At 36.0% G+C, this 27787-nt stretch overlaps 3 protein-coding genes across 3 annotated transcripts; all 3 read right to left on the bottom strand.

Moving 5' to 3' along the window:
- Positions 1–518: 518 nt before the first annotated feature.
- Positions 519–27473, bottom strand: LOC107881154 (uncharacterized). The gene is made up of 4 exons (XM_089053021.1): positions 27381–27473; positions 2183–2608; positions 904–1939; positions 519–796 (listed from the first exon to the last, which is right to left on the bottom strand). The coding sequence occupies exons 2-3, from the start codon at positions 2446–2448 to the stop codon at positions 1240–1242; spliced, it is 966 nt and encodes a 321-aa protein (XP_088909147.1). The 5' UTR covers positions 2449–2608; positions 27381–27473; the 3' UTR covers positions 519–796; positions 904–1239.
- On the bottom strand, positions 6372–7966 carry LOC148917254 (uncharacterized). Its single transcript, XM_089052389.1, has 4 exons — positions 7899–7966; positions 7202–7300; positions 6585–6724; positions 6372–6478 (listed from the first exon to the last, which is right to left on the bottom strand). Exons 1-4 carry the CDS (start codon positions 7964–7966, stop codon positions 6372–6374), a joined length of 414 nt encoding a protein of 137 aa, XP_088908515.1.
- LOC148917255 (uncharacterized) lies at positions 25551–27312 on the bottom strand. The gene is made up of 3 exons (XM_089052390.1): positions 27174–27312; positions 26806–26932; positions 25551–26589 (listed from the first exon to the last, which is right to left on the bottom strand). The coding sequence occupies exons 1-3, from the start codon at positions 27310–27312 to the stop codon at positions 25551–25553; spliced, it is 1305 nt and encodes a 434-aa protein (XP_088908516.1).
- Positions 27474–27787: the final 314 nt, after the last annotated feature.

The raw sequence follows: 27787 nt of genomic DNA on the forward strand, positions 1-27787 counted from the left end.
ACTATGATCTAATGGCTCTCGTTACATCATTTAAAATAGACAGAACAAGAACATAGAAAATTACTTTAACAAATCAGCCCAACACTTGAATCGAATACTCGGCCGAGCGGGCGAATCGGAGCGAATCTGAAGTAAATCAGCGAGCGAGTAAATCAGCGAGCAGATTATATTTCAATGAAGATCCATCGTATCAATATAATGAGACATAATTCTTTCTTTCACGTATGTGTTTCAAACAAATTCCCAAAATCATTACAGTGTCCAGCAATTTGAACGTGATGGTTTTTATATGAGTTCCCATCTTAGTCACAAACAGATACCCAAAACCATTATAGTGTCCAGCAAACAAACCAATTCAATCAAAATGACCAGTAGGTCTTGTTAGAAACTGAATAATCCAAACATCATATAACAAAAGAGGAGAAGCAAAAATGGAACAGTCACGCTTTAGCAAAAATAATCCATAAAAGATTAGCACAGTACCATACTTTCAATCTCACTTTCGGAAGAATTATGCCAAAATTATAATAAATATAAAATTAAAATAAGCGGAAGTCAACAAAGACAAATTCGAATGTCTCAAACTAAATTATAGGAAATAGGAATCTTTTTATTCTAGGTGTTGGCTATCCAAGGCTTTTAAAGTTTTATATTTCACAATTCCTGATATTCGATTCGCATATCATTGGCTTCTTCAAGTTGCATGCATGGCTTCTATTTCGAGCTTCATGGCATTTATTTCTTCTTGTTTTGACCGATTCATAATACTTCAATGGGTTCATAATCCTCGCACTCACTGAGTCATAAGAATGAGAAACCTTGTTATATACAAAATGCACCAGAATTCCTAGGTACAAATTAAATGTTATTGATAAAAACACAAGAAACGTGAAGGAAACTTACGGTGTGAAGCAAAAAACAAGATTGAACCATTCAGAGCCCTTGATATCCACAGAATGAACAAATGAATCTATGATCTTGATAATATGTTTTCCTCCTTTTCCAAGAACAATTTCAAACGTGGTGATACTAAGATATTGAACCTTGGGATGTGAATCGCACCAGCCAGTCTGGACATAGAAAAAGTCATGGTTTCCCAAATGAACCAAATAGTGTGTCATTTCGTTAAACCATGGCAGCAGTGGACGCGCGATATCAAGGCCTTGCACCACAAACAGTTGCCTTAGGGAATATGAAATACCATTAACATCACATTGTTCCCCTATAAAGGAGAATGCTTTAATCTTTGCATCCCCATATAAGGCATATATAGTCTCGTTTACAACCATGGCCCTTCCCTTCGAAAAGAGGAGCACAATGAGCAGAAGTGTCAATTTTCACTCGATTCCAATCCCTTCTACCCACGTGAAAAGCAACGACACTGAAACTCTCGTCCTTCAAGCCAGACAATGAAAACAAAATAACTCCATAACAAACGGCATAACCAGTCATTTCCATAGTGAGGTCATAATCATCATAAAATGGAAAAGAAGTCATTTGTTCCCAAACCTTATGATCAGGATTATATCTCCCAAACGAGTGTCCCGTAATTGGTGAGAAGGGTGACGAACATGCTAAATAATAAACCTTGCCATACGCACACACAATATTTTCTAGTAAGTTAGAGGACGGGATAGGAGGAAGAGATGAACATTTTGACCAACTCCTCGTGTCAACAATAAATCCACTATCTTGTCCAATGCAGTATAATTTGGAATGGTTGAAAATCCGTGCAGCGTTAAGGCAAAAACCCTCGTGGAACTTGGCAACTTGTCTAACTACTGGGGGTTCATGCTTGACTTCTCCTCTGTGTGTGAATTTCACTTCATAGACTGAATTAGTGCATTCTCTGTCCTCACAAGAAGACACGAATAAACATACAGATCTAGCTTCCTCTTGATATACCGTCATTGATGTTTGCTCCCAATCCTCAGGCAAGCTGAGAGAAAAGAGATGTATAGAACAAGTCAAGTTAATCATTTTTCAAAGATCTACCCTGCCTAGAGAGAATATATCTAGTATAATTTTTTTTCTTGGGCCAAAATATCTAGTAGAAACTGGTTATTATATATATATATATATATATATATATATATTTCAAGCAAATTATTCAAAATGCATAGCAGGGAGAGAAACTAAACAAAAAAGAAAAGAAAAACAACAATGAGAATTCAGAACTGACCTTGGGTAAAAATCATCAGCCTCATGGTCAGAATTGCAGTCCTCAAGCACCGCGGAAGGTGGAAGCGGCGTGGTCGTAGTTATGGCTGGATCGGGGCGTAGTAAGCCAAACTTCTGCGTTATTGATTTCGACCAATCCAACAGTTGGCCCACAGTTTTCTCGATCTGCAGTATCTTGCCCAGTAGCTCATCTTGACATGAAAAATCCATTTGACCCGAGGTATGCTCATCAACGGCGGCCACGGAAAATTGAGATATTTCGCCCATGATATGTCCTTTGCTATTGGAATGCTTAAATTGAGGCAAAAGGGAATTTAGGGGTTGAGAATGCCGCGGCAGAAGGGGTTTTGGGTATGCCGAATGCAAAGTAGGTATTTATATAATCACCTAATTAATCTTGTCCTGAAACAGGAAACTAATCCTATACCTACTAGAAATTCTCCAAAAGAGGACATTTATTTTTTTGGTACGTAATAGGACATTTATTAGTACGTAATTTTCTATTTTCTTTTTATTTTTTGGAAGGAACAAACAGCAAACCCAAACCTTTCTATTTATTTTTTTGGAAGGAAGAAACGGGAGACTTACAAGAAACAGGAAAACTATATGAAGCTTTTTGTTTGTTACCCCTTTTTATGATTTTTTGGTTTGTTACTCTTTTTTTTATGAGATTGGGTTTTAGGGCCAATTTAAGTAAGTGGTTTAGTTCAAAACCATATATAATGTACCGTCTTCTCTCCCTCCCTCCCTCCTCTTGGATTTCTTTTTCACTCAGTATCTTTGTTTTTTTTTTTTTTGCTTCTCACTCATCAAAGGTGCCATTGGAGGACTACTCCTTATATCGTACGTTTTTGCTTCATCGTCAACGACAATCTAAGGTTACCTATTATGTTTTCTCGTTTACAACATAGCTTTACCTATTATGCTTTCTCCATATATCGTATGTTTTTGTTATTGCACCTGTTATGAGAATTGAAATCAAATAATCTAATAGTTTTGAATCTTAATTTTCAGGAAATGGAGGTTGATCGTGATTTAATTGACTACGATTACATCGATTACATTAAAAAACAATGGAGCGACAATAATTTAACATACATTGTAATGGGTTCTTGTATTAGCTTTTACAATTTTCGTGTCGATTATGCTAGCAAGAAACAACATTATGATGGTGAGCTGTTCTTGGAGGAAAATAATCAAGGTGGAATGTTCGTTACATTTATGAATATGGATGCTGTTAGAACTAAATTGAGTGTCGGAGAAATTTTTAGGTTGAACGTTAAAGTATCTAATGAAAGGATTCTCCGTCCATGGATGTATACGTTTTGCAAACAGAAGAAATCATTGGGTGATGTATGCAGTGCCAGTGAGGCTGAAAAGAATATGGCGAAGGGATGGTGGGGCTTGTGTTCTGACAAGTTTGATAACACCCTCAATGAATGGTTGGTCAAATTACAAGGCAACGTCGACATTAGTGATTGTGAAAAGTTAAACTCCAAAGTTCGAAATAATTGCTTATCTGATTTCTGGCGGCATACAATACGGTGAGCGTAATAGTATTTTTGTTCTAGTGCTATTATCTTATGGTTTAGTTAACTAATGTATTTCATGATATGACAGGGAATTAATAGAGGCAATTGCTCACATTCATGATTGTCGACTGTTCCATGGTTCGTTGAACGAATATGATAATTATGTTGTTGTTGGAGACCAACTGAAACTATTTAACATCAATGGTTGCTTGGAGGGCCTTGGAGTACAAGATCAACATTCAAGGAAAATCCAAGATTTCCAAGAGTTCAGGGACACTCTGAAGAAGCTGCTGGAACCTAGTACTAAATGGCTTGAGCGTGATGGATTTCTTAATTGTTTTGACGCAGCTACAGTGTTCAGGTGTGAGTTCTTTTGAACGTTATTTTTTTGGTGAAATATTTGTTCTTATTTGTGTGTTTATGAGTGTTTTTTTTTTTTTTTTTTTGTCTTTTTAGCTATAAAAAATATGTTGAGAAATTGAAGAAGCACCCCTTTTTATTGACTCCTCATGAAAGGGTAAAACATGTTACTAGTGTTTTTCATGACAATATATTTCATATAGACAGGAAGATGAACAAGGGTAGTATGTTTCGAGCGTTCTTTGGTTGGGACACAGACAGAGAAAAGTGGGAGAAGTTTTTGTCTGATATATATGAGTCTACACTGAGTAAATCATATAGTTATCGCCCATCGGAGCTTTTAAGGTTTATGCGAAACACCTATGAACATTATAGGAAACATAGTAACAGAACGATCGAGGACGTGGACAATATTCTGAGGACACGCTGGCATGGGTTTTTTGATCTGGTTCATCTGATTTAAGATTGGAGGTGAATGAGGCATGTTGTTCGTGATCATAGCTTTTAAGTACTTTCTTACACAATTACGACTAATTTCAATTTGTACAAGATATATATATATATATATTATCAAATTTGTACAAGATTTTTTTAATGCTTGTGGTTGTTGTTCTTGTTTTTTTTCTTTTCTTTTGGTCTTATAGACTATTACAACAATCATTAATATATATACAAATTTTCTACTATGTTGACGTTCGAACATTATTACCATGTGGATGCCATGTATTTTCTACTAGCCCTCCCTGCTTTCCTCCTCTTTACAATGGCATCCGCACGTTAATAACGTGAGGACATCCGAATGTGAGAATAACTATATTTCACTAAATCCAAACTGTCTATTTTGTAGATATTCCTATGAAATTTTTTGTAGAGTTGATCTTTGAATGAATATCTACAAAATAAACGGGAGGGTCACATACCACTGTGGCTAAATATTGTTTGATTGCTCATTATAAAAGCCCAAATTTTATTATAAAACCCAAATTCGTGCCTAAACTAAAAAGAACCAAAATTGGGGACTCGTTTAAGCCACTTGGATGTATTACATACATTATTCGCTTGCTCATATAAAAGCCCAAATTTTATTATAAAACCCAAATACGTGCTTAAACTAAAAAGAACCAAAACTGGGGACTCGTTTAAGCCACTTGTATGTATTACATACATTATTCTAAATGATTTCAAACAAGTTGATAATGGCCCAAGGAAATTCTGTTGGAAGACCACCTAAAGTAAGCCATTGACGATCGTCATCAGGAGACTCTGTCAGCGCGCGGAATTATCCTCTCTAAGCTCATTCTGCTCATGGGTCATCTGTTCAATTTTCAAAGAACTTGCATGAAAAAATCGTTGATTAAAAAGATGCACTATTACATGTACAAGTATCTTCTCATCAGCTCTAACCTACTGATGCATAAGGAATGATCTGCAGAATTAAGTATGCATATATATTGTTTGAATCTTCTACACAAATTACAGTAGCAAAATATTTTGGGGCACAGAAATTTGTGAAGTGCCTTATACATAGCCAGATTCAGACTTGTGGATTCTCCAAGGAACTTTCCCGTGAATCTTTTTCCTAGGACAAGCCCTGCACAAAAAAACAGCTTTCTAAACATCTATCCAAGAAATCTGACTGATTTTTCATCCTAATAAACAGTCATGTTAAGCCACTAGGATGTGTTGCATCCAATATTCTAAATGACTTCACATAAGTTCATAATGGCCAGACGAAATTCTGTTGGAAGACCCTCTAAAATCTTTTATAAAGCATGAGCAGACAAGGCATGAAAGGGTGGGATGGGTTGTCAGAACTGATGTGGGGCTGCTGCTGCAAGCTGGTGGAAAAGGAGGTTTGTGGGGTGGGACTGCTACTGCAATGGAAGCGGAGGCCATTCGAAAGGCAACGGTGGCATGTATTAGCAGTGGCGTAAACAAAGTGGAGGTGGAATCGGATGCTATGGCAATTATTCAAATGATACGGGGTGAAAGAGGAGCCGATATGGAGGAGGTAGCCATCATTTTTTATATGCAAGTGCTGGCTACCGAATTCCAGCAGGTGGCGTTTCTCCACACTTCACGGCGGTGCAACAAGGTAGCGCATGAAGTTGCGGCCTTTGTGACCAGATATGGTGGTAATAATGCCTGCTTTATTGGGTAGTATATGTTTGTAAGCAAATATTGAGTAAATATTGATTCAAACAAACCAGTATGGATTTAGCTAGACAGCTAAAGCATAAAATAAACATTGTTTCAATCTTCTACATACACGACCGTAGTTGGATTCAGACAACAAATTTATGCATTCTCCTTTTGTAAGTACTCAATCTGACCAAACAAGTTCTTTAACAGTCGAGTAGCTTGACACAATATAGAGGCCTTTCCATTGTTCTGCTGATTTAATTCTGTGCAAGAGTTATCTCAAATTAAGAATGACCCAGTATCATATAAAAAACGATTACACTAAGAGCAAACATCTTGAACTTCTAACAAATAAAAGACTAGTTATACCAAGAGCATCAGCCAGCTCAACAAAAAGATTGTTAAAATGCTCACACTTCTGTTTCTCCCTCTCAGCCTTGTGGTTCTCTTTGAAAAAACATTCCCCTGAATCGTTTTTGCAGAACAACCCCTCCACATCAAACAGCTTTCTAAACATCCAGCCACGAAATCTGAGTGATTTTTCTTCCTAATAAATAGTCATGTTAAGCCACTTGGATGTGTTACATCAATTATTCTAAATGACTTCATGCAAGTCGATAATGGCCAGAGGAAATTATTCTAAAATTTCTTATAAAGCATGAGCAGTATGAAGTTCAAAATAATGCAAGTGGTAAAAAACAGTATTATCACATCAGAGAGAGACTTATCCGAAGTACATCAGCTGTATCAACAGGAAATCAAATTCTTTGCTGATAAGAGAGCCTATATGAACACTTTTGTCAAGATTTCAACCTTATTTGAATCTTCTAATCAGTCAGAAACGCCACCTCTCAACACTATTATTAACCCTGATAATGCAAGTCTATCAATCGTGGGTTTTCTTTCCTTCACATAGATAATAGAAAATTTCTAGCACTCATAACAATGCTTATGTGTGCTCATGTCAAAAGATCTGAACAACTTACCCGCGCACTGAGGCCTCCATCACATTAGCTTTGTCATCCGCCATAACAGGATCCTGTGAACCCATGATCTGATAATCGTCTCTATCAACTAAATAGGGCCTTATACCCAATAATAAGAAGCAACACCAAATTCAGACATTCTTGAATCTTGTCAGATGATCGTCCAAAGAACAGTAGGCAACCATATTTATCGTTATTGGACCTGAATTTTTGCACGTTATATATCAGTATTCAACATAAGTTTGAAGCACATAATTGAATTTTGAAATGAAACTCTAGCTTTCTTTCCAACAAGTAATTGTTCTACCTCATTGCTCAGTAAAGAAAAACCCTTAATCAACTGAACCAAAAAAACGTTACAATTAATAAATTCAAATGATAGCTAAACCCTTCTTGTAGAATGTTTATACCATATTTGACCAAGCAACTAGAAGCAACTCTAAGCACAACAAAGAGTCCAACATTAGAATATTACAAGAAGTGAGGACTCTCCCTAACCTATAAAAGGAGACCACTCTCCACTTAGAAGAGGGTCTTCTCCCTTCTTCCCCTTATCTTTGGGTCCTACCCTTTGTACAAATGTAAATACATATTATTATAATAAAAATATACTTATTTGTGGACGTAGTCCATTCATTAAGGGTGAACCATGTATATCTGTCTTCGGTATATTTAATTACTTTCCCTCTATCATTACCTGCCAAAGGCAATCACTTGCCTCTTGCAGAAGGCGAAAGCCTTCACACACCTATCGAAGGTCCTCATTTTCATCCATCATTCATCACACCTCATCTCTAAGTTGGGCTCAATTTTGGCCGTCCATTTTTTAGCATTAACAGTTTAGTGCAGTATGTGGGAATCGACACAAAAGGTTATGTCGTTCTCCGCTTCTTCAGTGCCCTTTGACACCCTTATAATAAGCATTCGGTACTTGGGCATTTGACACCTAGATCTATAACGACATGCAAAAGATGCGCATTACCGTTAGACACCTGGATGGGAGCAACTTTCCAATTTGAAGCCAAACTGCGTGGGAGCAACTTTCTCCAACTTGGAGCCTAACACATCACATACTGAAGTCTCCACAAGATAAGTGGCATATAGTCTTTCCTAGTATTTAAACAATATACTATATTATTGATAACATGTGTTGAGGCCCAAAATATCACGAGAAGTCCAAAGATATTTAAAGCCCAATATAACATATAATGTTAGTCATACGTTAGCTGTATTTTAGGAATTAATTGATTTAATAAATATAAAAATAATGTACATGCCATGTCAACCCAATAATACATTTTTCTACGCTAAACCACCCGATAAGCTTAAGTGGGCCCAAGCCACATACATGCCTAGGGCTTATTGAGCGGTTTGTGGCGTGGATGATTCAAGGATCGATGAGGCCCATCAAAAGGTTCAAGAAATGGATGCTTTGGGCTGCTTGGGAGCACCAAAACCCAAGCCCATTTCTATTGAGCCTATTGATTGGGAAAGCAGAAAGCGTGTCTTCTTCCAGCACTTACCAACTGCCATCATTTATTACACAACCCCCAACTTCTTATTTTCCACCACCGAAACCATGCCACAAGCCACTCAAGCCAAGCCAAAATCTCAGTTCAAAACAATCATTATCCACTTGGTGAGAAAAACCTGAGTACTCCCTAAGAACTAGCATTCTTTCGAGGTATTTTGGGGCCTAGTTCTTGAACCCAGGCAAAGGAGCAATTTCACTCTCTTTTTATAGCAGCCCAAGTCCACCTAGAGCTGCTGGAACAGACCACCCACAACAGGATACCTGTTCGGTACTTGTGGTTTAATCATTATGCTTTTTTATGGCTCTAGTAGCTACAATTGGCATCTCCAGTCTCCAATTGTCGAACTGTATCTCCAAAATTGTTGGCGACACCTCCCCAATTGATGATAAGCACCTCCCCAATTGACGAATTGTGCCTCTCCAATTGCCAAACGGTACCTCCAAAATTTTGGGCAACACCTGTTGTTAAAAATTGTGTTTTTCCTTTTCTGTAAAACTCTTATTCAAGCCTTTAGATATAAATAATACATAAAGCAAAGCTTTAACAGTAAAATAAAAATAAAGAAACAAATCATAAATAAAATAAATCAAGAGTAAGAAAACAAGCCTGGTATAGTGAAAGCACGTCAAAGACGCTGTACTAAAGCCTTTGTAGCCTCCTTACGTGTAGATAGTGACGGTATACAAGACTTCAAGATACGACCCCAATACACAGGCTCAAGGTTCACTATGAGCACGTTCACAGTCTGATAGGAATCTCCAAGCCACAGAACCGTTGCCCAAAAATATGGAAAGTAAAGAATATATGAAAGTAGGAGAATATTGAAATCAGATTGTGGTGTATTCAAATGTGAAGGGGGAGTGGCCTTTTATAGGCATCCAACACTTGTAACCTCCAAGAACATTAAACCAGAAAAATTAAGGCAATGAATAGAAAATAAAAACTGAAAATTAAACAATTGTAACTCCCATAATAAATAAAAGAAAATAGCCAAAATATTAAAACAAAAAATAAAACGTTAAAAATTAAAAAGCCTTTCAAATAATAACAACACCTGCCCAATTGATGTTCAATACTCCAAATGTCCAACGGTACCTCCTTAGTTGCTAGGCGACACCTCCTCAATTGCTGGGTGGCACCTTCCCAACTTACCATCGACATATCTCCAATTGTCGAATGCTACCTCTCCAATTGCCAAACGACACCTACCTACACCAATGTTATTAGCACTCGTGCAACACCAAATGTCTCACCAGCGGGGGCCTGATGAACGGTACCACTCTAATGGCGAGTGTTGCTGATGGTATCACGCCTTTATGACGTATGGCATTGTCGGCACCACCCCTATGGCACATTGCGATACCATCAGCACCACGACCTCCTATAGTGTGCTGTGATGTCATTCGGCACCACATCCTGCTATCCGATATTTTCACCAGTCTACTAATGGGGGACTGGATATGGTGTACTATACTGATTAGAAGAAGACTAAGGAGTTGCTCGATCAGTGCACTGAAGATTACAAGTCCACAACTAAGAAGCACCTCCTTACTTGAGAACTTGGGGGACTCTTGTTTATACCATATAGGACCAAACAACTCTAAAATTGACCATGAAGTACCTCATTCAGCTCTCCCACCAAGTTCTCCTTCATTGGTACGAAGACTGTTGCAGCATCAAGAAAATATAGTCTGTCATAAGCGAACACAACCACTTCTACAAAATTGACCATAAGGCACAAGCAAAATAGCACAAATAAATTTTTACGGCATATTGTTCGTCAGTAAGCACAAATGAGTCATATTTGTGCTGTTTTTAAGAAAGCCACACTACAATCGTGTATATTCGAATAGGATAGAGATGAGATTGTGCTCTTATACTTATTTTATTTATGCCTTTATTAGAGCAAGCTAATAATTTATGCAGTGCATCAATTTTTGTTTTTTCGAGAAGATCCATCATATCAATATTCTGAGGGTTCTTTCTTTCCCATAGGTTTCAAATTTCACCTAGGTGGTGGCTATATATCCAAACAAATTCCCAAAATCATTATAGTGTCCAGCAATTTGAAACGGGGTGATTTCTATATCAGTTCCCATATTAGTCCCAAACAGTTCCCAAAACCATTATAGTGTCCAGCAAACAAACCAATTCAATCAAAATGAGCAGTAGGTCTTGTTAGAAACTGAATAATCCAAACATCAGATAACATACAGAGGATCCAGTATATTGGTCCGTAGGACTGAAAAAGGGAGAAGCAAAAATACAACTAGGTCACAGCTTTAGCAAAAATAATGCATAAAATATTAGCACAGTACCATAGTTTCCATCTCACTTTCGGAAGAATTATGCCAAAATTATAATAAATAAAAAATAAAAAATAAACAGAAGTCAGCAAAGACAAATTCGAATGTCTCAAACCAAGTTATAGGAATTAGGAATTTTTTTTATTCTAGGTGGTGGCTATCCAAGGCTTTTAAATTTTCATATTTCACAATTCCTGATATCCGATTCGCAAATCATTGGCTTCTTCAAGCTGCATGCATGGCTTCTATTTCAAGCTTCATGGCATTTATTTCTTCTTGTTTTGGTTGATTCATATTCCAATCCCAATGGGTTCATAATCCTTGCACTCACTGTCATAAGAATGAGAAACCATGTTATATACAAAATGCACCAGAATTCCTAGGTACAAATTAAATGTTATTGATAAAAACACAAGAAACGCGAGGGAAACTTACGATGTGAAGCAGAAAACAAGATCGAACCATTCAGAGCCCTTGATATCCACAGAATGAACAATTGAATCTATGGTCTTGATCATATGTTTTCCTTCTTCAAGAACAATTTCAAACGTGGTGATACTAAGATATTGAACCTTGGGATGTGAATCGCACTTGCCAGTCTGGACATAGAAAAAGTCATGGTTTCCCAAATGAACCAAATATTGTGTCCTATCGTTAAGCCGTGGCAGCGGCGGATGCGCGATATCAAGGCCTTGCACTATAAACAGTTGCCTAAGGGAATATGAAATACCATTAACATCAGATTTTTCCCCCATAAAGGAGAATGCTTTAATCTTTGCATCCCCAGATAAGGCATAGATAGTCTCGTCTACAACCACGGCCCTCCTTGAAAGGAGGAGCACAATGAGCAGAAGTGTCAATTTTCACTCGATTCCAATCCCTTCTACGCAGGTGAAAAGCAACGACACCAAAACCCCGTCCCTCAAGCCAGACAATGAAAACAAAATAACTCCATAACAAACGGCATAACCAGTCACTTGCATAGTGTGGTCATAATCATCATAAAATGGAAAAGAAGTCATTTGTTCCCAAACCTTATGATCAGGATTATATCTCCCGAAGGAGTGCTCCGTAACTGGTGAGATGGTTGATGAACATGCAAGATAATAAACCTTGCCATACGCACACACAATAGTTTCTACTGAGTTAGAGGATGGGATAGGAGGAATAGATGAACATTTTGACCAACTCCTCGTGTCAACAATAAATCCACCATCTTGTCCAATGCAGTATAATTCTGAGTGGTTGAAAATCCGTGCGGAGTGAAGGCAAGAACCCTCACGGAACTTGGCAAGTTGTCTAACTACTGGGGGTTCATGAGTGACTTCTCTTCTGTGTTTGAATTTCACTTCATAAACTGTATTAGTGTATTCTTTGTCCTCACAAGAAGACACGAATAAACATACAGATTTAGCTTCCTCTTGATTTATCGTCATTGATGTTTGCTTAGCTTCCTCTTGATTTACTATCATTGGTGTTTGCTTAGCTTCCTCTTGATTTACTATCATTGGTGCTTAGCTTCCTCTTGATTTAACTTCATTGATGTTTGCTCCCAATCCTCGGGCAATCTGAGAGAAAATAGATGTATAGAACAAGTCAAGTTAATCATTTTTCAAAGATCTACCCTGCCTAGAGAGAATATATCTAGTAGGATTTTTTTTCTTGGGTCAAAATATCTAGTAGAAACTGGTTATTATATATTTCAAACAAATTATTCAAAATGCATGCAGCAGGGAGAGAAACTAAACAAAAAAGAAAAGAAAAACAACAATGAGAATTCAGAACTGACTTTGGGTAAAAATCATCAGCCTCATGGTCAGAATTGCAGTCCTCAAACACCGCGGAAGGTGGAAGCCGCGTGGTCGTAGTTATGGCTGGACCGGGGCGTAGTAAGCCAAACTCCTGCGTTATTGATTTCGACCAATCCAACAGTTGTCCCACACTTTTCTCGATCTGCGATATCTTGCGCAGTAGCTCATCTTGGCATGAAAAAGCCATTTGACCCGAGGTATGCTCATCAACGGCGGCCACGGAAAATTGAGATATTTCCCCCATGATATGTCCTTTGCTATTGGAATGCTTAAATTGAGGCAAGAGGGAATTTAGGGTTTGTGAATGCTGCGGCAGAAGGGGTTTTGGGGATGCCGAATGCAAAGTATGTATTTATATAATCACCTTATTACTCTTGCCCTGAAACAGGAAACTAATCCTAAACCTACTAAGAATTCTCCAGAAGAGACAAGAAAGTGTAACTTTGAGTAAGTTATATTTGCGCGACGAAAAAATATTTGTTGCACAAAGCGACTTTGCGAGACGAAAAATATTGGTCGCACAAAACTTTGCGCGACGAAATTTTTTAAAAAAATTCAGCGTCCCTTTTTTTGTACCTGCCCAAATTTTTAGAGTTTTGCGCGATTTAATATTAATGTCGAGCAAATATTTGCGCGACGAAATATTTTGGTTTTTGACTTTTTGTTTTATTATTTCTTTAATATTAATTTAATTATATTAATTATTTTGAATTTTGAATTTTTAAATTTAATTTAATTGTATGATTTTTTTCGTTACTTTAATTTAAATTGATATTAATTTAATTATATTAATTTATTCAAATTTTTACTTTTTAAATTTAATTTAATTACTTTAATTTAAATTGATATATTCAAAATAAAATTACATATGAAAAATAGTGATCAAATTATCCAATAAATATATATATATAATATTCAAAATGTACACATAAATTAACAAAGTACAATAAAAAAAAAGGGATAATCTCCTTGCGCGACGAAATATTTTGGTTTTTGAATTTTTGTTTTATTATTTCTTTAATATTAATTTAATTATATTAATTATTTCAAATTTTTAAATTTTAAATTTAATTTAATTGTATGATTTTTTTCATTACTTTAATTTAAATTGATATTAATTTAATTATATTAATTTATTCAAATTTTTACTTTTTAATTTTAATTTAATTACTTTAATTTAAATTGACATATTCAAAATAAAATTACATATGAAAAATAGTGATCAAATTATCCAATAAATATATATATATATATATATATAATATTCAAAATGTACACATAAATTAACAAAGTACAATAAAAAAAAAGGGATAATCTCCTCTAAAATTGTTATACCACAAATCCAACCCAAACTCCAATCCCTCCCCTTTACTCAACCCCAAACCCCACACAAACTCAAAACTAACTCCAAAAACACATATTAATGAAAAAATTAAAATTTGGAGAGAATCTACCTTTTGGCAAGATTGAGAGTGAGTGAGAATGAGAGAGAGAAATGAGTGTGAGAGAATTAGAGAAGATAGTGATAGAGAGATGAGAGAGTGAGTGAGAGTGAGAGATAGTGAAAAGAGAGATGAGAGAGTGAGTGAGAGTGAGAGATAGTGAAGAGAGAGATGATGAGAGATTAAGTGAGAGGAGTGAGTGTGAGAGAAATGGTGGGATTTGGGGAGAGGGAAAGAGAGAGGAGAGGAAAGAGTAGAGCAAGGCATTGAGAAAATGGTGGAGGAGTTATTTTCATTTTAAAAACCGTATCACTTTGCGCGACGAACGACATTGTTGGTCGCGCAAAGTTTTGCGCGACGAAAAATATTAGAGTATTGGTCGCTCAAAGTTTTGCGCGACGAATATTAGTATATTGGTCGCGCAAAGTCAACAAAAAAAAAATCCCGCGTCCCATTTTTGGTACCGCCCAAATTTTGAAATTTTTACGCGACGAAAAATACATATTGGTTGCAAAGTCTAAAAATATATATAAAAATTCCGCGTCCCATTTTTGGTACCAAATTTTTGCACGAAGAAAAAATATATTGGTCGCGCAAAGTCTATAAAAATTTTTTTTCATCCCGCATCCCATTTTTAGTACCCGACCAAATTTTTAGAGTTTTGCGCGACAAATTGTTGGTCGCGCAAACTTTTGAGAGACGAAAAATTGGTTCGTAGCACGATATTTATAAAAATAATTGTTATGAATAATAAAATTATTTTTTTTACGATTTAAAATATAAATAAGGTTAAAGCTACTTAATAAATGTATATATCAATTTCTTAAGTGTTATACGTACAAAATAAATAAATTTAAAGCTACTTAATAAGTAAATAAATATATATATATATATATATACACACACCATTCAACGATCCGACCGTCAGACTTGTTTGTATATACTTCAACATCGTATACCCCAAAAATCGTAAAAAACAAACATTCGGAGACCTAGTAACGGGACAAAATTTCAACGGTTCTTAATGAAAAATCACGATTTAACGGTTATTTTAACTCCGATTTTGATGATTTTTTACAGCTACACTCCTTGACCCTATATGAATACAATGAACTAATTCGATCGTCAATTTAAAATATTTACACTAGTGGATACCACAAAATCTTATGTTATATTTAACAAAAGTATAAATAAACTCTTAATTGTTAGTGAATATATTATTTTGATGGCATACACATTCAACAAAACTAGTTTCAACGATCCAACCATCAAACTTATTTGTTTATACTTCGAGATCATATACGCCAAAAATCGCAAAAAATAAACATTCAAAGATCAAGTAACGGAACAAAACTTTTCGACGGTTATAAATGAAAAATCTTGATTCAACGGTTATTTTAACTCCGATTTTGATGATTTTTTACCGCTACACTCCTTTACCCTATATGAATACAATAACTGAATTTGATCTTCAATTTAAAATATTTACACTAGTGGATACCACAAAATCTTATGTTATATTTAACAAAAGTATAAATAAACTCTTAATTGTTAGTGAATATATTGTTTTGATGGCATACGCATTCTACAAAACTAGTTTGAACGATCCAACCGTCAAACTTATTTGTTTATACTTCGAGATCATATACGCCAAAAATCACAAAAAATAAACATTCAGAGATCAAGTAACGGGACAAAACTTTTCGACGGTTATAAATGAAAAATCATGATTCAACGGTTATTTTAACTCCGATTTTGATGATTTTTTACCGCTACACTCCTTTACCCTATATGAATACAATGACTGAATTTGATCTTCAATTTAAAATTTTTACACTAGTGGATACCACAAAATCTTATATTATATTTAACAAAAGTATAAATAAACTCTTAATTGTTAGTGAATATATTGTTTTGATGGCATACACATTCTATGAAACTAGTTTGAACGATCCAACCATCAAACTTGTTTGTTTATACTTCGAGATCATATAAGCCAAAAATCGCAAAAAATAAACATTCAGAGGTCAAGTAATGAGACAAAACTTTTCGACGGTTATAAATGAAAAATCACGATTTAACGGTTATTTTAACTCTGATTTTGATGATTTTTTATAGCTACACTCTTTGACCCTATATGAATACAATGAACTAATTCGATCGTCAATTTAAAAAATATATTTTCTAATAAAAACTCAATCCAAACAACAATAATATATTTTTCTAACAAAGATTTTAAAAAATAATTTTTTTATTATTTATTTTTATAAGGACTTTGCGCGACGAAGTTAATTGTTTAAATCGTAAAGTCGCTGCGCCATTAACTGTTTTTCGTCGCGCAAAGTTACTTAGAGCGACGAATTATTTTTCGTCGCGCAAAATTTGGTCGCAAGAAGACTTTGAGCGACGACGTATTGTCGTCGCACAAAGTCACTTTGAGCGACGAATTATTTTTCGTCGCGCAAAATATGGTCGCGCAAGGGTTATTTTGTAGTAGTGATGGATGTATAGGTTTTGCAAACAGAAGAAATCATTGGGTGCCAGTGAGGCTGAAAAGAATATGGTGAAGGGATGGTGGAGCTTGTGTTATGACAAGTTTGATAACACACTTGCTGAATGGTTGATCAAATTACACAACAACCAAATTCGTGACCGTGAAATGTACAACCTCAAAGCTGCAAATAATTGCCTATCTGATTTCTGGCAGAGTACAATACGGTGAGCGTACGTAATAGTATTTTTGTTCGAGTGCGCTATTATCTTATGGTTTAGTTGACTAATGTATTTCATTCATGCTTTGACAGGGAATTAATAGAGGCAATTGTTCACATCCATGATTGTGGGCTCTTCCATGGTTCGTTGAACGTATATGATAATTATGTTGTTGTTGGGGACCAACTGAAACTATTTAACATCGGTGGTCGTTTGGAGAGCCTTAGAGTTCAAGATCAACATTCAAGGAAAATCCAAGATTTCCAAGAGTTCAGGAACACTCTGAAGATATTGATGCGAACTAAAATTACATGGTTTGAGCGTGATGGATTTTTTAAATGTTTTGACGAAAAAATTGACAGGTGAGTTCTTTTCAACTTTATTTTTTTGGTGAAATACATGTTGTTATTTGTGTGTTTATGAGTGTTTTTTTTTTTGTCTTTTCAGCTATGTAAAATATGTTGAGAAATTGAAGAACCACCCCTTCTTATTGAGTCCTCTTGAAAGGCTGAAATATATTACCAGTATTTATTATGATGATAAGTTTGGTGTGGAGACGAAGTTGAATGAGGATACTAATTTCAGCAAATTCCAAGATTGGCCCAAATACAGACATAAGTTCAAGCCGTTATTGCTTAAAGTACTTGAGACTCGTACTGGTAAACCATATGGTGATAGCCTGTCAGAGCTTTTAAGGTTCCTGCGAAACACCTATATACATTATAGGCAATATAGTAAGAAGGGTGAACATATCCTGAACGTGGACACTTTTTTCAGGACACGCTGGGTTGGTTTTTTTGATATGGTTCATCTTATCAACTAGATTGGAAGTGGATGAGGCATCTTGTTCGTGAATCGTGATCATAGCTTATAACATCAATTTGTAGAAGATACTTTAATTCGTCTATTTTTTTTTTCTTTCTTTTTTTGGGGTCTTCTGACATGATATATATATATATATATATATATATGATATGTTGTTAAAAATAAATTAAGCTGTATTGCTTGCAATCAAGATATAATATTTTTTTCCCAATAGTTTGAATAAATGCTCTCCCTAAGGGTTCGAGTCCTAGCATCCGTGTAGTTTGTGTGAGTTTAGTATGTTATCACTCATCTCAATAGGAGATGTCCAAATATATATATATATATATATATATAATATTTTTTTGGGAGCTTTGGTTTATAGTCATTATATAGTTTAATATTGTGATACATAGTAAAGCAAATTACACACAAGGCCACATGTCCAGCGAGCCACCGCCTCCTGCCGCCGTAAGGTTCCTTGCATGTGCTTATCCCTATAATCACTTTAATTGATTATTTTCCTCATAATCACTTAAAATTTAAAGTAATTATATAGAGAAGTTTTGCCTACCCAGAATCATTCCCAAACAAGCCTTTATTCACCCTTTTAAAAAAGAAGAAAATTTTGTGCACTTATTGACTCAAACCTTGAACCTCAAAAGGAGAAAACCTCAAACATAAACCACTACACCAACCTTATTTTTGTAATATTTATTATGTAACATAATATTTATACTAGCCCCTTGGCACATACTCACGTATTTGCTAATTGGTTTCTTTTTTTGTAAATTTTTTTTAATTTTATATTAATTTTAATTTTTTAGAATTAAGAAAAGATAATATGGGTAGTTATGTTCCATAAAAGTAGGACCTATTATCTGATTTTGTTTTTAATTTTAATTTTTTTAAATATGAAAAAAATATGAATTTACCATATTATCCTCATTTAATTAATAACTTTAATTCTTAATGTTTGAATTAACAAAGGGCATTTTTTGGTATTTTGAATGTTTCACAATTCTCTACCTTTTGTTTTATATATAGAGATTAACAATCAAAGATTTTTTGTTTAAAAAAAATTCATTTCAACATTGAGTCGCGCATACATAAAATGCAATCAACTACTACTCTAGAACAAAACAATGTAGATATCAATGAACAAAAAACAAACACAAAAACTTCAATTGTAATAACCCAAACCCAAAATTAATATTTAATTATTAATTTATTTGAGAAAAAGACAAAAATACCCCTAGAATATTTTATTAGTTTAAAAGTTGACTTTTTGACCAGGAAGGAATTTGGGGATTTTAGTTGTACCGTTGCATAGAGCGCGACGATTTAAACGAGTTCGTAGACATTAGTGGACTCAAATCGGAATTGTAACGAAGGAGTTACGATCAAAAGTAGTTCAGTGGCATAACCGTAAATATTTCGAAATTCAGATTTTATAAACCCAGATTTTCTGGTTTTCGGAGGGGACCACCGACTTTGGGAGCTGTTTTCTCACTCCGACCTCCGATTCAGGCAAGACCAGTGCCAGACGAACCACCAAACTTCCCTCTTCCAACTTCAGCCCTTCCCGCCTCTATCTGCCCCATAGTCGCCGGAAACAGCCGCGAAACAGCGGTGTTCGGCAGCTTTTTCAGAACTTTCACCGGCTCGTTCTCCGTCATCCGCCACCATTTCCGGTGATCCAGGTATGGAAACTCATCTATTTCTCGAGCCCTAGCTGCTGGTTGGGTAGGATTTCAAAAATTTCTAGTGTAGATAACTCGATCTTGGATCCAAAGTTTAGCCGAATTTCGGGTTGAGATTCCGCCACTTCCGGCCAGTTTTTGGGGTAGGTCCAAACTAAAGTGGCTCCAAATAGGGTGTTTTACCTAGGATAGGAGTCTTGAGCCGAGATGTTGAGATTTTCCGCGAAGCGTTATCGCTTTAGGCACCACGCGCTGCCGGCGCGTGGGCGGCACGTGAGCAGTAGGGTGGAGACCACAGTCAGTCCTAGAATGATCTCCTAGTCCTCACGAGCGCGTGGGATTTTGCGGATCTTAATTCGGACATCGCTTGAACCCCGAACGGATCTCGCCTACTGTGCGATTTCCGGGTTTAATACGTTTGAACCGTTGGATCGTAGTTAATTCCAAGTATGTTAATCTAGACTTTCCCAGGATCGTATAGTATTTGACAGATCGTAAAACGGAGTCCCGGATACTCCAGAAACGTCAGCCCTAAAGTGAGGTTTACAATAAAACAAACCAGCCATGTGTCCTAACAGAGGAAAGAACTACGTGTGGCTTGATCCTCGTAAAGGCGTAACGATGCAGCCTACAGATTATCAGTGCAGCCACGAATCGAGTCCTCGATTGTGTTATTGTTTTCAGGATATTTTAGTCATTTACGACCCACGTTTACTGTGTCGTTTTAAATGTGTTTCACTGGATTCCAAAGTGGAAATTGGGTCAGGTCGTTTCATCAATCATCTATATATATAAAGCAAAAGGCAGAGAATGGTGAAACATTCAAAATACCAGAAAATGCCCTTAGTTAATCCAAACATTAAGAATCAAAATTATTAATTAAATGAGGATAATATGGTAAATTCACACTTTTTTATATTTAAAAAATTAAATTTAAAAGAAAAATCAGATAATGAATCCTATTTTTATGGAACATAACTACCCATTATCTTTTTTAATTCTAAAATAAATTTAATTTAATTTTTTTTAAACCTCTTGCAGGGGCAAAAGCATGTGCGGAGAGGCTAGTTTACAATTATAAGAAAAAGACAACAAAAACAGAAACTGTAAAAATAAAAATAAACTTCATAACAATTTTTTTTTTTTTTTTGGGTTTTGTGACTTTCAACAAAAATACATGGCTTTCACACTCACTCAATCACAAGAAACTGCATCGCAAGCTTATGATTTTGCCAAATCATATATCGCAATACACACAAACTTGTAAATACGAGATGTGTTAGTGTATATCACATATGATTTTGCATGGCATGTAGTGTAAATACACATATGCGTGTTAGTGGCAAGGTTTGAAATTTTGACTTTTTATTGTAAAATTAGATTGTATTAGTGAAATAATTATTATCTATCACAATAGTAAAATAATTATTGAGCTTAAACCAAAACTCCCTTGAAGAGATAATTTACAAGAACATCCTTCAAGGTTATTGTAGCTTTCTCAAAAATAAGGTTTAGGATTTGGAAATTACAACATATAGTACTAGGGATCAGCAAGATTCGGTTTAGTAATCAATGTAACATCATAGTTTAAATTTGTTTGGTTTAAGTCTCAAACTAATAGCATAAGTGAATCAATGCTCAGACCAAAAAAAAAAGCGAATCAATGCAATCCAGTTGGTTACGGATTTCATTTTAGTTTGGTTATACTATTTTTTATTATTAGAAAATAAACAAATATTCTTGATTTATGTTGATATCAAAGTTAGGAAGGGGGAAGGGGTTTTTCTCTCTTACACACACACACAGGTGTTGTGGGGTTTCAAATGCAACTCAATGCCCTTTTCTACTAGGGCAGGGCCCATTGGCAAACAAATATTCTTGATGAGAACGAAGTGAATTCCGTACATTAAACAATTGTTGAGAAATCTTCATACACATGAAAATAGAGAAATTTCAAGAAAGAAGTGACATGAAACTTGAAATTTTTTTTGGGGGGGGCAGCGGGGTTGGGGGGTTGTGGGTGTGTCAAGATGAATTATAAGTTCGGTATGAAATGGATGAAATGAAGCATAATAGTAAAATGTGATAACCAATAAGAAAACAAAAGTGCCGAAAATACAATAAAATTAATATATGCAATTTTGGTTCGATTATGTAACTTTTAAATAGGCATATGAACTGAATCATTAGTGTAAGATTATACATTTTTAGTATAAAAACCAAACCACACAGCTCAAATTGGTATAGTATAACATAATCTTAAAATAAAACAATTAAGAATTTAAATATCTTCAAATCGAAGACAAAACTTTTAATGTAACAACCCGATCCTAAATTAATATTTAATTATTAATTTATTCAAGTAAAAGATGAATGTGCCCCGAAAATAATTTAATGGTTTAAAAGTTGACTTTTTGACGGGGAAGGAATTTGGGAATTTCAATTGTACTGTTGCATAGAGCACGTCGATGCGAGATCGTAGACACGTAGTGGGTTTGAATCGGAGTTATAACGAAGAAAATACGATCAATATACAGTGACGGGCAAAATGATAATTTGTCAGATTAGATTTTAAAACCACTCTCTCTCCCCGAGGCTCCTCCCGTGAAACCTAGACCTAGCCATTGTGTGGCTGGATAACTCCACTGCCTGACCACCCTGGACGACGACGCTGGTCCCATTCAAACTTGCTCGAGCTTGCCGTCACGACTCACCGATTTCTGGCCGGAAGCCTAAAACCAGTCGGTGATATCGACCGGTTTTCTCGATTGTTCCTCGACGACACCACGGCTATTCCGACAGGCTCCTCCTTCAATCATGTATGTTTTCGAACCCTCTCTGCTAGCCCTAGCTGTCTGCTCAGAGGAATTGAACGATTGTAGCGTTTTAGGAATTGATTTTGAAACCTAGGTTTTGGCCATATTTCAAAGTGAAATTCCGGCCTGTTGCCGTCCAAATTGGACTTCGCCATAGTTGAATAAAATTCTCCACTCGACGAGTAGCATTTATAGCCGGAAGGGTGGCCCTTGATTTTGAAGTCTTCCAGACTCGGTATGGCTTAGGACGCCTACGCGTTGCCAGCGAGTGTGGCGGCGTGTGGGCACTGTAGCGGAGGTGCATTGTGTTCCAACATGATCTCCTAGTTGTCACGAGCGCGTAGATATTCTCGGATATAAAATTGGATATCGTTTGATTGTCAGTCGGATATCACATATTAGGCGATATTCGGGTTTGATAGGTTCATACCGTTGGATCGTTTTGGTTTTTAAATATATTGATCTAGGCACTTCTAGGGTCATATGGGATTCAACATATCGTAAAACGGAGTCCCGAATACTCCAAAAACGTCAACCCTAGGGCTAGGTTTACAGTAATCGTCCGATCGAAACCAAACTCTCGAGACATGTGTTCTAGGCATATTGGAACCCCTAGGAACTCTCGGATTGGAATTTTGAGCTCGTGGACCCCACAGGGTCCCGAGTTAACTTTTGGGACTTTTATCGCTTTTTGAGTCCCGAAGCACTTTTAGACCGTTCCAATGATGAGGAAAGCTTTTGTGGGCAAAGTTGTGATAATTCTGGAAGATAAGTTTCAAACCCACCGTAGGAGTACCCCCTAGTGGCCTTGAAACAATTTGGTTATTTTGATAATGCCCCAAGAGTTTCTGGGACGCCTGGACCGTGCAGTGCGAGGATTGCTGCTCAGGTTGACTTGGTGTCTTTGAGGCTGGGAGGAATGCGGCTGATGCCTGCAAGGATTGCAATCTCCGGGCTGCGAGGAATGTGGCTGATGCCTGCGAGAATTGCGACCTCTGAGGCATGCAAGGATAGAATTGACGAATCAAGAATGGGGGTACGCCTAAGTTGAGAGAATTTTAGTTTTTAGATGTTCTTAAACTATAAGAATGAGAGTTCAGTGTATGACATATTTATATTCAGTATATGATTGATACGAGTATTAGGAAGAACTACGTGTGGCTTGATCCCTCAGTAAGGGTACGTAGGCAGCTTGATGTTACAAGGTGCAGCCACGAGTTGGAGTCTTTGAGATTTCTAATGTACTATTGATACTCTGAAAGTTGAGATGAACTTTATGAACAGAATGATTTATTTGATTGGTCGGGGCCTAAGGCCAGAGTGTTATGATGTTTGATTTCTTGGGTATAATTTATTGCTTGTTGAACAGTTGGGTTATACATGTTTATGCCTGTTTTACAGGTGAAAATTTTTGGGAAATGTTCAATTTATGGGGGAGATTCTACCGACTTTTCGACATAAGTCGCACCTGAATTTCATGGAATTTTGGTTAAAAGGGCATTTTGGTCAAGTATGTCCGGCATTCACAGTGTCGTACACGAAGAGGTTTCGACTCGAATTCCAAAATGGAATTTGGGTCGGATCTTGTCATTTAAAGTCAAGTCAAATAACTTGGGAAAATATAAAAATGAAAGAACAAATCAATTGACTATTCAGATTCGTGGCACTCGATTTTCATTTCATTGAAAAATGTCATGAGTTTAAATCTTCTAAACAACAATTGTTAAATTAAAGAAGTGGTTTGCACACTTCTTTACACATGTCAACGGATATTTTTTTTTTAAACGTAAAACGGGCATATGCACGTTTCTTCCTGTCTTTCTCATCATGTCACACTTTCCCTCAAGCTCTCTAATTACATGCCATCACTATTCACTATAACTCATGATGGGCGATACTAGAATTACGCAAGTACTTAAAAAGAAGTTCCTTCGTTGTTTTCCTTTTACATTTATATATGTCACAAAGTGCCAAACATTCGTCTTCCGTCATATGGACATTTTTCTCCTCTTTCAAAATTGTTAGTTGTTTGTCCGCTAAAAAAGTTACTATCCTGAACAGTGCCTATATAAATCCAAGGATTTGATCATACTTTGCTTGTTTTTCCCTAAGAATATAGAACAAATGTCGGATGGACAGGGAACAATTGTAATCAAAATAAGGCAATATGAATATCGTCTTTTGGGTAATAGCAATGCGATCAAGCATCTTTTTTTTTTTTTTTAAGTAAAAAAAGATAGTATAATCTACTAGAGAGGGGGATTTCTCACACACACACACAAAACTATGATGTCATAGGTATTGGAATATGAGACTCCTGATATTCAATGTCCTTTTTCACTGGGCTACCCGTTGGCCTACACACATATAACGGTTTATTCAACTGTCTAACTCTTTAATATAAATGATAATGATAAATGAGGATTCAAATACAAAACCTTAATTATACATTGCTCTTAATCATTTGAGCTACAAACGCCTTGCATTTAATTTAATTTAATGAATTTATTTATTTATTAACGTTTATAACAAGGAAATCAAAACGCATCAAATGAACAAAAAAGAAGTTGGTATAAAATGACAACAGAAAAAACAGATTAAACGCCCCAAAAAAAAAAGAAGAAGAGGAAAGAGAACCAAAAGAAGACAAAAAATGAGGAGTAAAAAGTGGAATATGACCTTTTATGAAACAGTTGCGTTTGGAGGAAGATAATTCGGCCGCTCAGCAACAAATAGGGGAGAAGCAAAAATAGAACCAGGTCACAGCTTTACCAAAAATAATCCATAAAAGATTAGCACAGCACCACAGTTTCCATCACACTTTCGGAAGAATTAAGCCAAAATTATAATAAACATAAAATTAAAATAAGGAAGTCAACAAAGACAAATTCAAATGTCTCAGGCTAATTTAATTATAGGAAATAGGAAATATTTTATTCTAGTTGGTGGCTATCCAAGGCTTTTAAATTTTCATATTTCACAATTCCTGATATCCGATTCGCAGATCATTGGCTTCTTCAAGCTGCATGCATGGCTTCTATTTCGAGCTTCATGGCATTTATTTCTTCTTGTTTTGGTTGATTCATAATAGTCCAATGGGTTCGGAATCCTCGCGCTCACTGAGTCATAAGAATAAGACATCTTGTTATATTCAAAATGCACCAAAATTCTTAGGTACAAATTAAATGTTATTGAAAAAACACAAGAACGTGAAGGAAACTTACGGTGTGAAGCAAAAAACAAGATCGAACCATTCAGAGCCCTTGATATCCACAGAATGAACAAATGAATCTATGGTCTTGATCATATGTTTTCCTCCTTTTCCACGAACAATTTCAAACGTGGTGATACTAAGATATTGAACCTTGGGATGTGAATCGCACCAGCCAGTTTGGACATAGAAAAAGTCATGGTTTCCCAAATGAACCAAATAGTGTGTCATATCGTTAAGCCATGGCAGCAGCGGACGCGCAATATCAAGGCCTTGCACTACAAACAGTTGCCTTAGGGAATATGAAATGCCATTAACATCACATTGTTCCCCCACAAAGGAGAATGCCTTAATCTGTGCATCCTCATATAAGGCATAGATAGTCTCGTTTACAACCATGGCCCTTCCTTCGAAAAGAGGAGCATAATGAGCAGAAGTGTCAATTTTTACTCGATTCCAATCCCTTCTACCCACTTGAAAAGCAACAACACTGAAACTCTCGTCCCTCAAGCCAGATAGTGAAAACAAAATAACTCCATAACAAACGGCATAACCAGTCATTTGCATAGTGAGGTCATAATCATCATAAAATGGAAAAGAAGTCATTTGTTCCCAAACCTTATGATTAGGATTATATCTCCCGAAGAAGTGTCCCGTAACTGGTGAGAAGGGTGACGAACATGCAAAATAATAAACCTTCCCATACGCACACACAATATTTTCTAGTAAGTTAGAGGATGGGATAGGAGGAATAGATGAACATTTTGACCAACTCCTTGTGTCAACAATAAATCCACCATCTTGTACAATGCAGTATAATTTGGAGTGGTTGAAAATTCGTGCAGCGTCAAGGCAAAAACCCTCGTGGAACTTGGCAACTCGTCTGACTTCTGGGGGTTCATGAGTGACTTCTCCTCTGTGTTTGAATTTCACTTCATAGACTGTATTAGTGCATTCTCTGCCCTCACAAGAAGACACAAATAAACATACAGATCTATCTTCCTCTTGATTTACCGTCATTGATGTTTGCTCCCAATCCTCGGGCAAGCTGAGAGAAAAGAGATGTATAGAACACGTCTAGTTAATCATTTTTCAAAGATCTAACCTGCCTAGAGAGAATATATCTAGTATAATTTTTTTTCTTGGGTCAAAATATCTAGTAGAAACTGGTTATTATATATTTCAAGCAAATTATTCAAAATGCATTCAGGGAGAGAAACTAAACAAAAAAGAAAAACAACAACAATGAGAATTCAGATCTGACCTTGGGTAAAAATCATCAGCCTCATGGTCAGAATTGCAGTCCTCGAACACCGCGGAAGGTGGAAGCGGTGTGGTCGTAGTTATGGCTGGACCGGGGCGTGGTAAGCCAAACTCCTGCGTTATTAATTGGGAGTTTCACTAAAACACCCAAAATGGGGGTTGAAATTATAAAAAAACCCAAGCACTATTTAAACATATAAACACACCCAAAACCCATCATTACACACACTCAAAACCCATTTATAAACACACCCAAAAAGTTGACTTTGGGGTTGATTTTGGATGTGTTTCTATGTTTAAATAGTGCTTGGGTTTTTTTATAAATACATGTTTAAGATTGAGTTTATTTATAAATTTGTATTATTAATTTCGACCAATCCAACAGTTGGCCCACAGTTTTCTCGATCTGCGATATCTTGCCCAGTAGCTCATCTTGGCATGAAAAAGCCATTTGACCCGAGGTATGCTCATCAACGGCGGCCACGGAAAATTGAGATATTTCCCCCATGATGCAAACTATGTATTTATATAATCACCTAATTTATCTTGTTCTGAAACAGGAAACTAATCCTATACCTACTAGGAATTCTCCAAAAGAGGCAAGGAAATTAATCTTTCCTGAACTGAAATAGGACATTTATTAGTACGTAATTTTCTATTTTTTTTTTTAATTTTTTGGAAGGAAGAAACGGGAGACTTACAAGAAACAGGAAAACTAAATGAAGCTTTTTGTTTGTTACCCCTTTTTATGATTTTTCGGTTTGTTGAGTTAACGGATGTAATTGCCTATAAAATAAAAAGTTCACGAACCTAATTGCAACTGCGGGCAAGTTCAAAGACGTTTACAATAGATAACCCAAGAAAATAAAAGGCCAAATCCCAAAATAATAATAATGAAATAACCGATAAGAGCTGGCATACAAAGGCTTTGAATGCTCGCTGGCTTTCGTTTTCTATTTGCAACTAAGAAGTACCTCCTTACT

Source organism: Prunus mume, linkage group LG5 (genome assembly GCF_029339155.1).
Source record: "Prunus mume cultivar Tortuosa linkage group LG5, ASM2933915v1, whole genome shotgun sequence".
In the NCBI taxonomy this organism is placed as follows: domain Eukaryota; kingdom Viridiplantae; phylum Streptophyta; class Magnoliopsida; order Rosales; family Rosaceae; genus Prunus; species Prunus mume.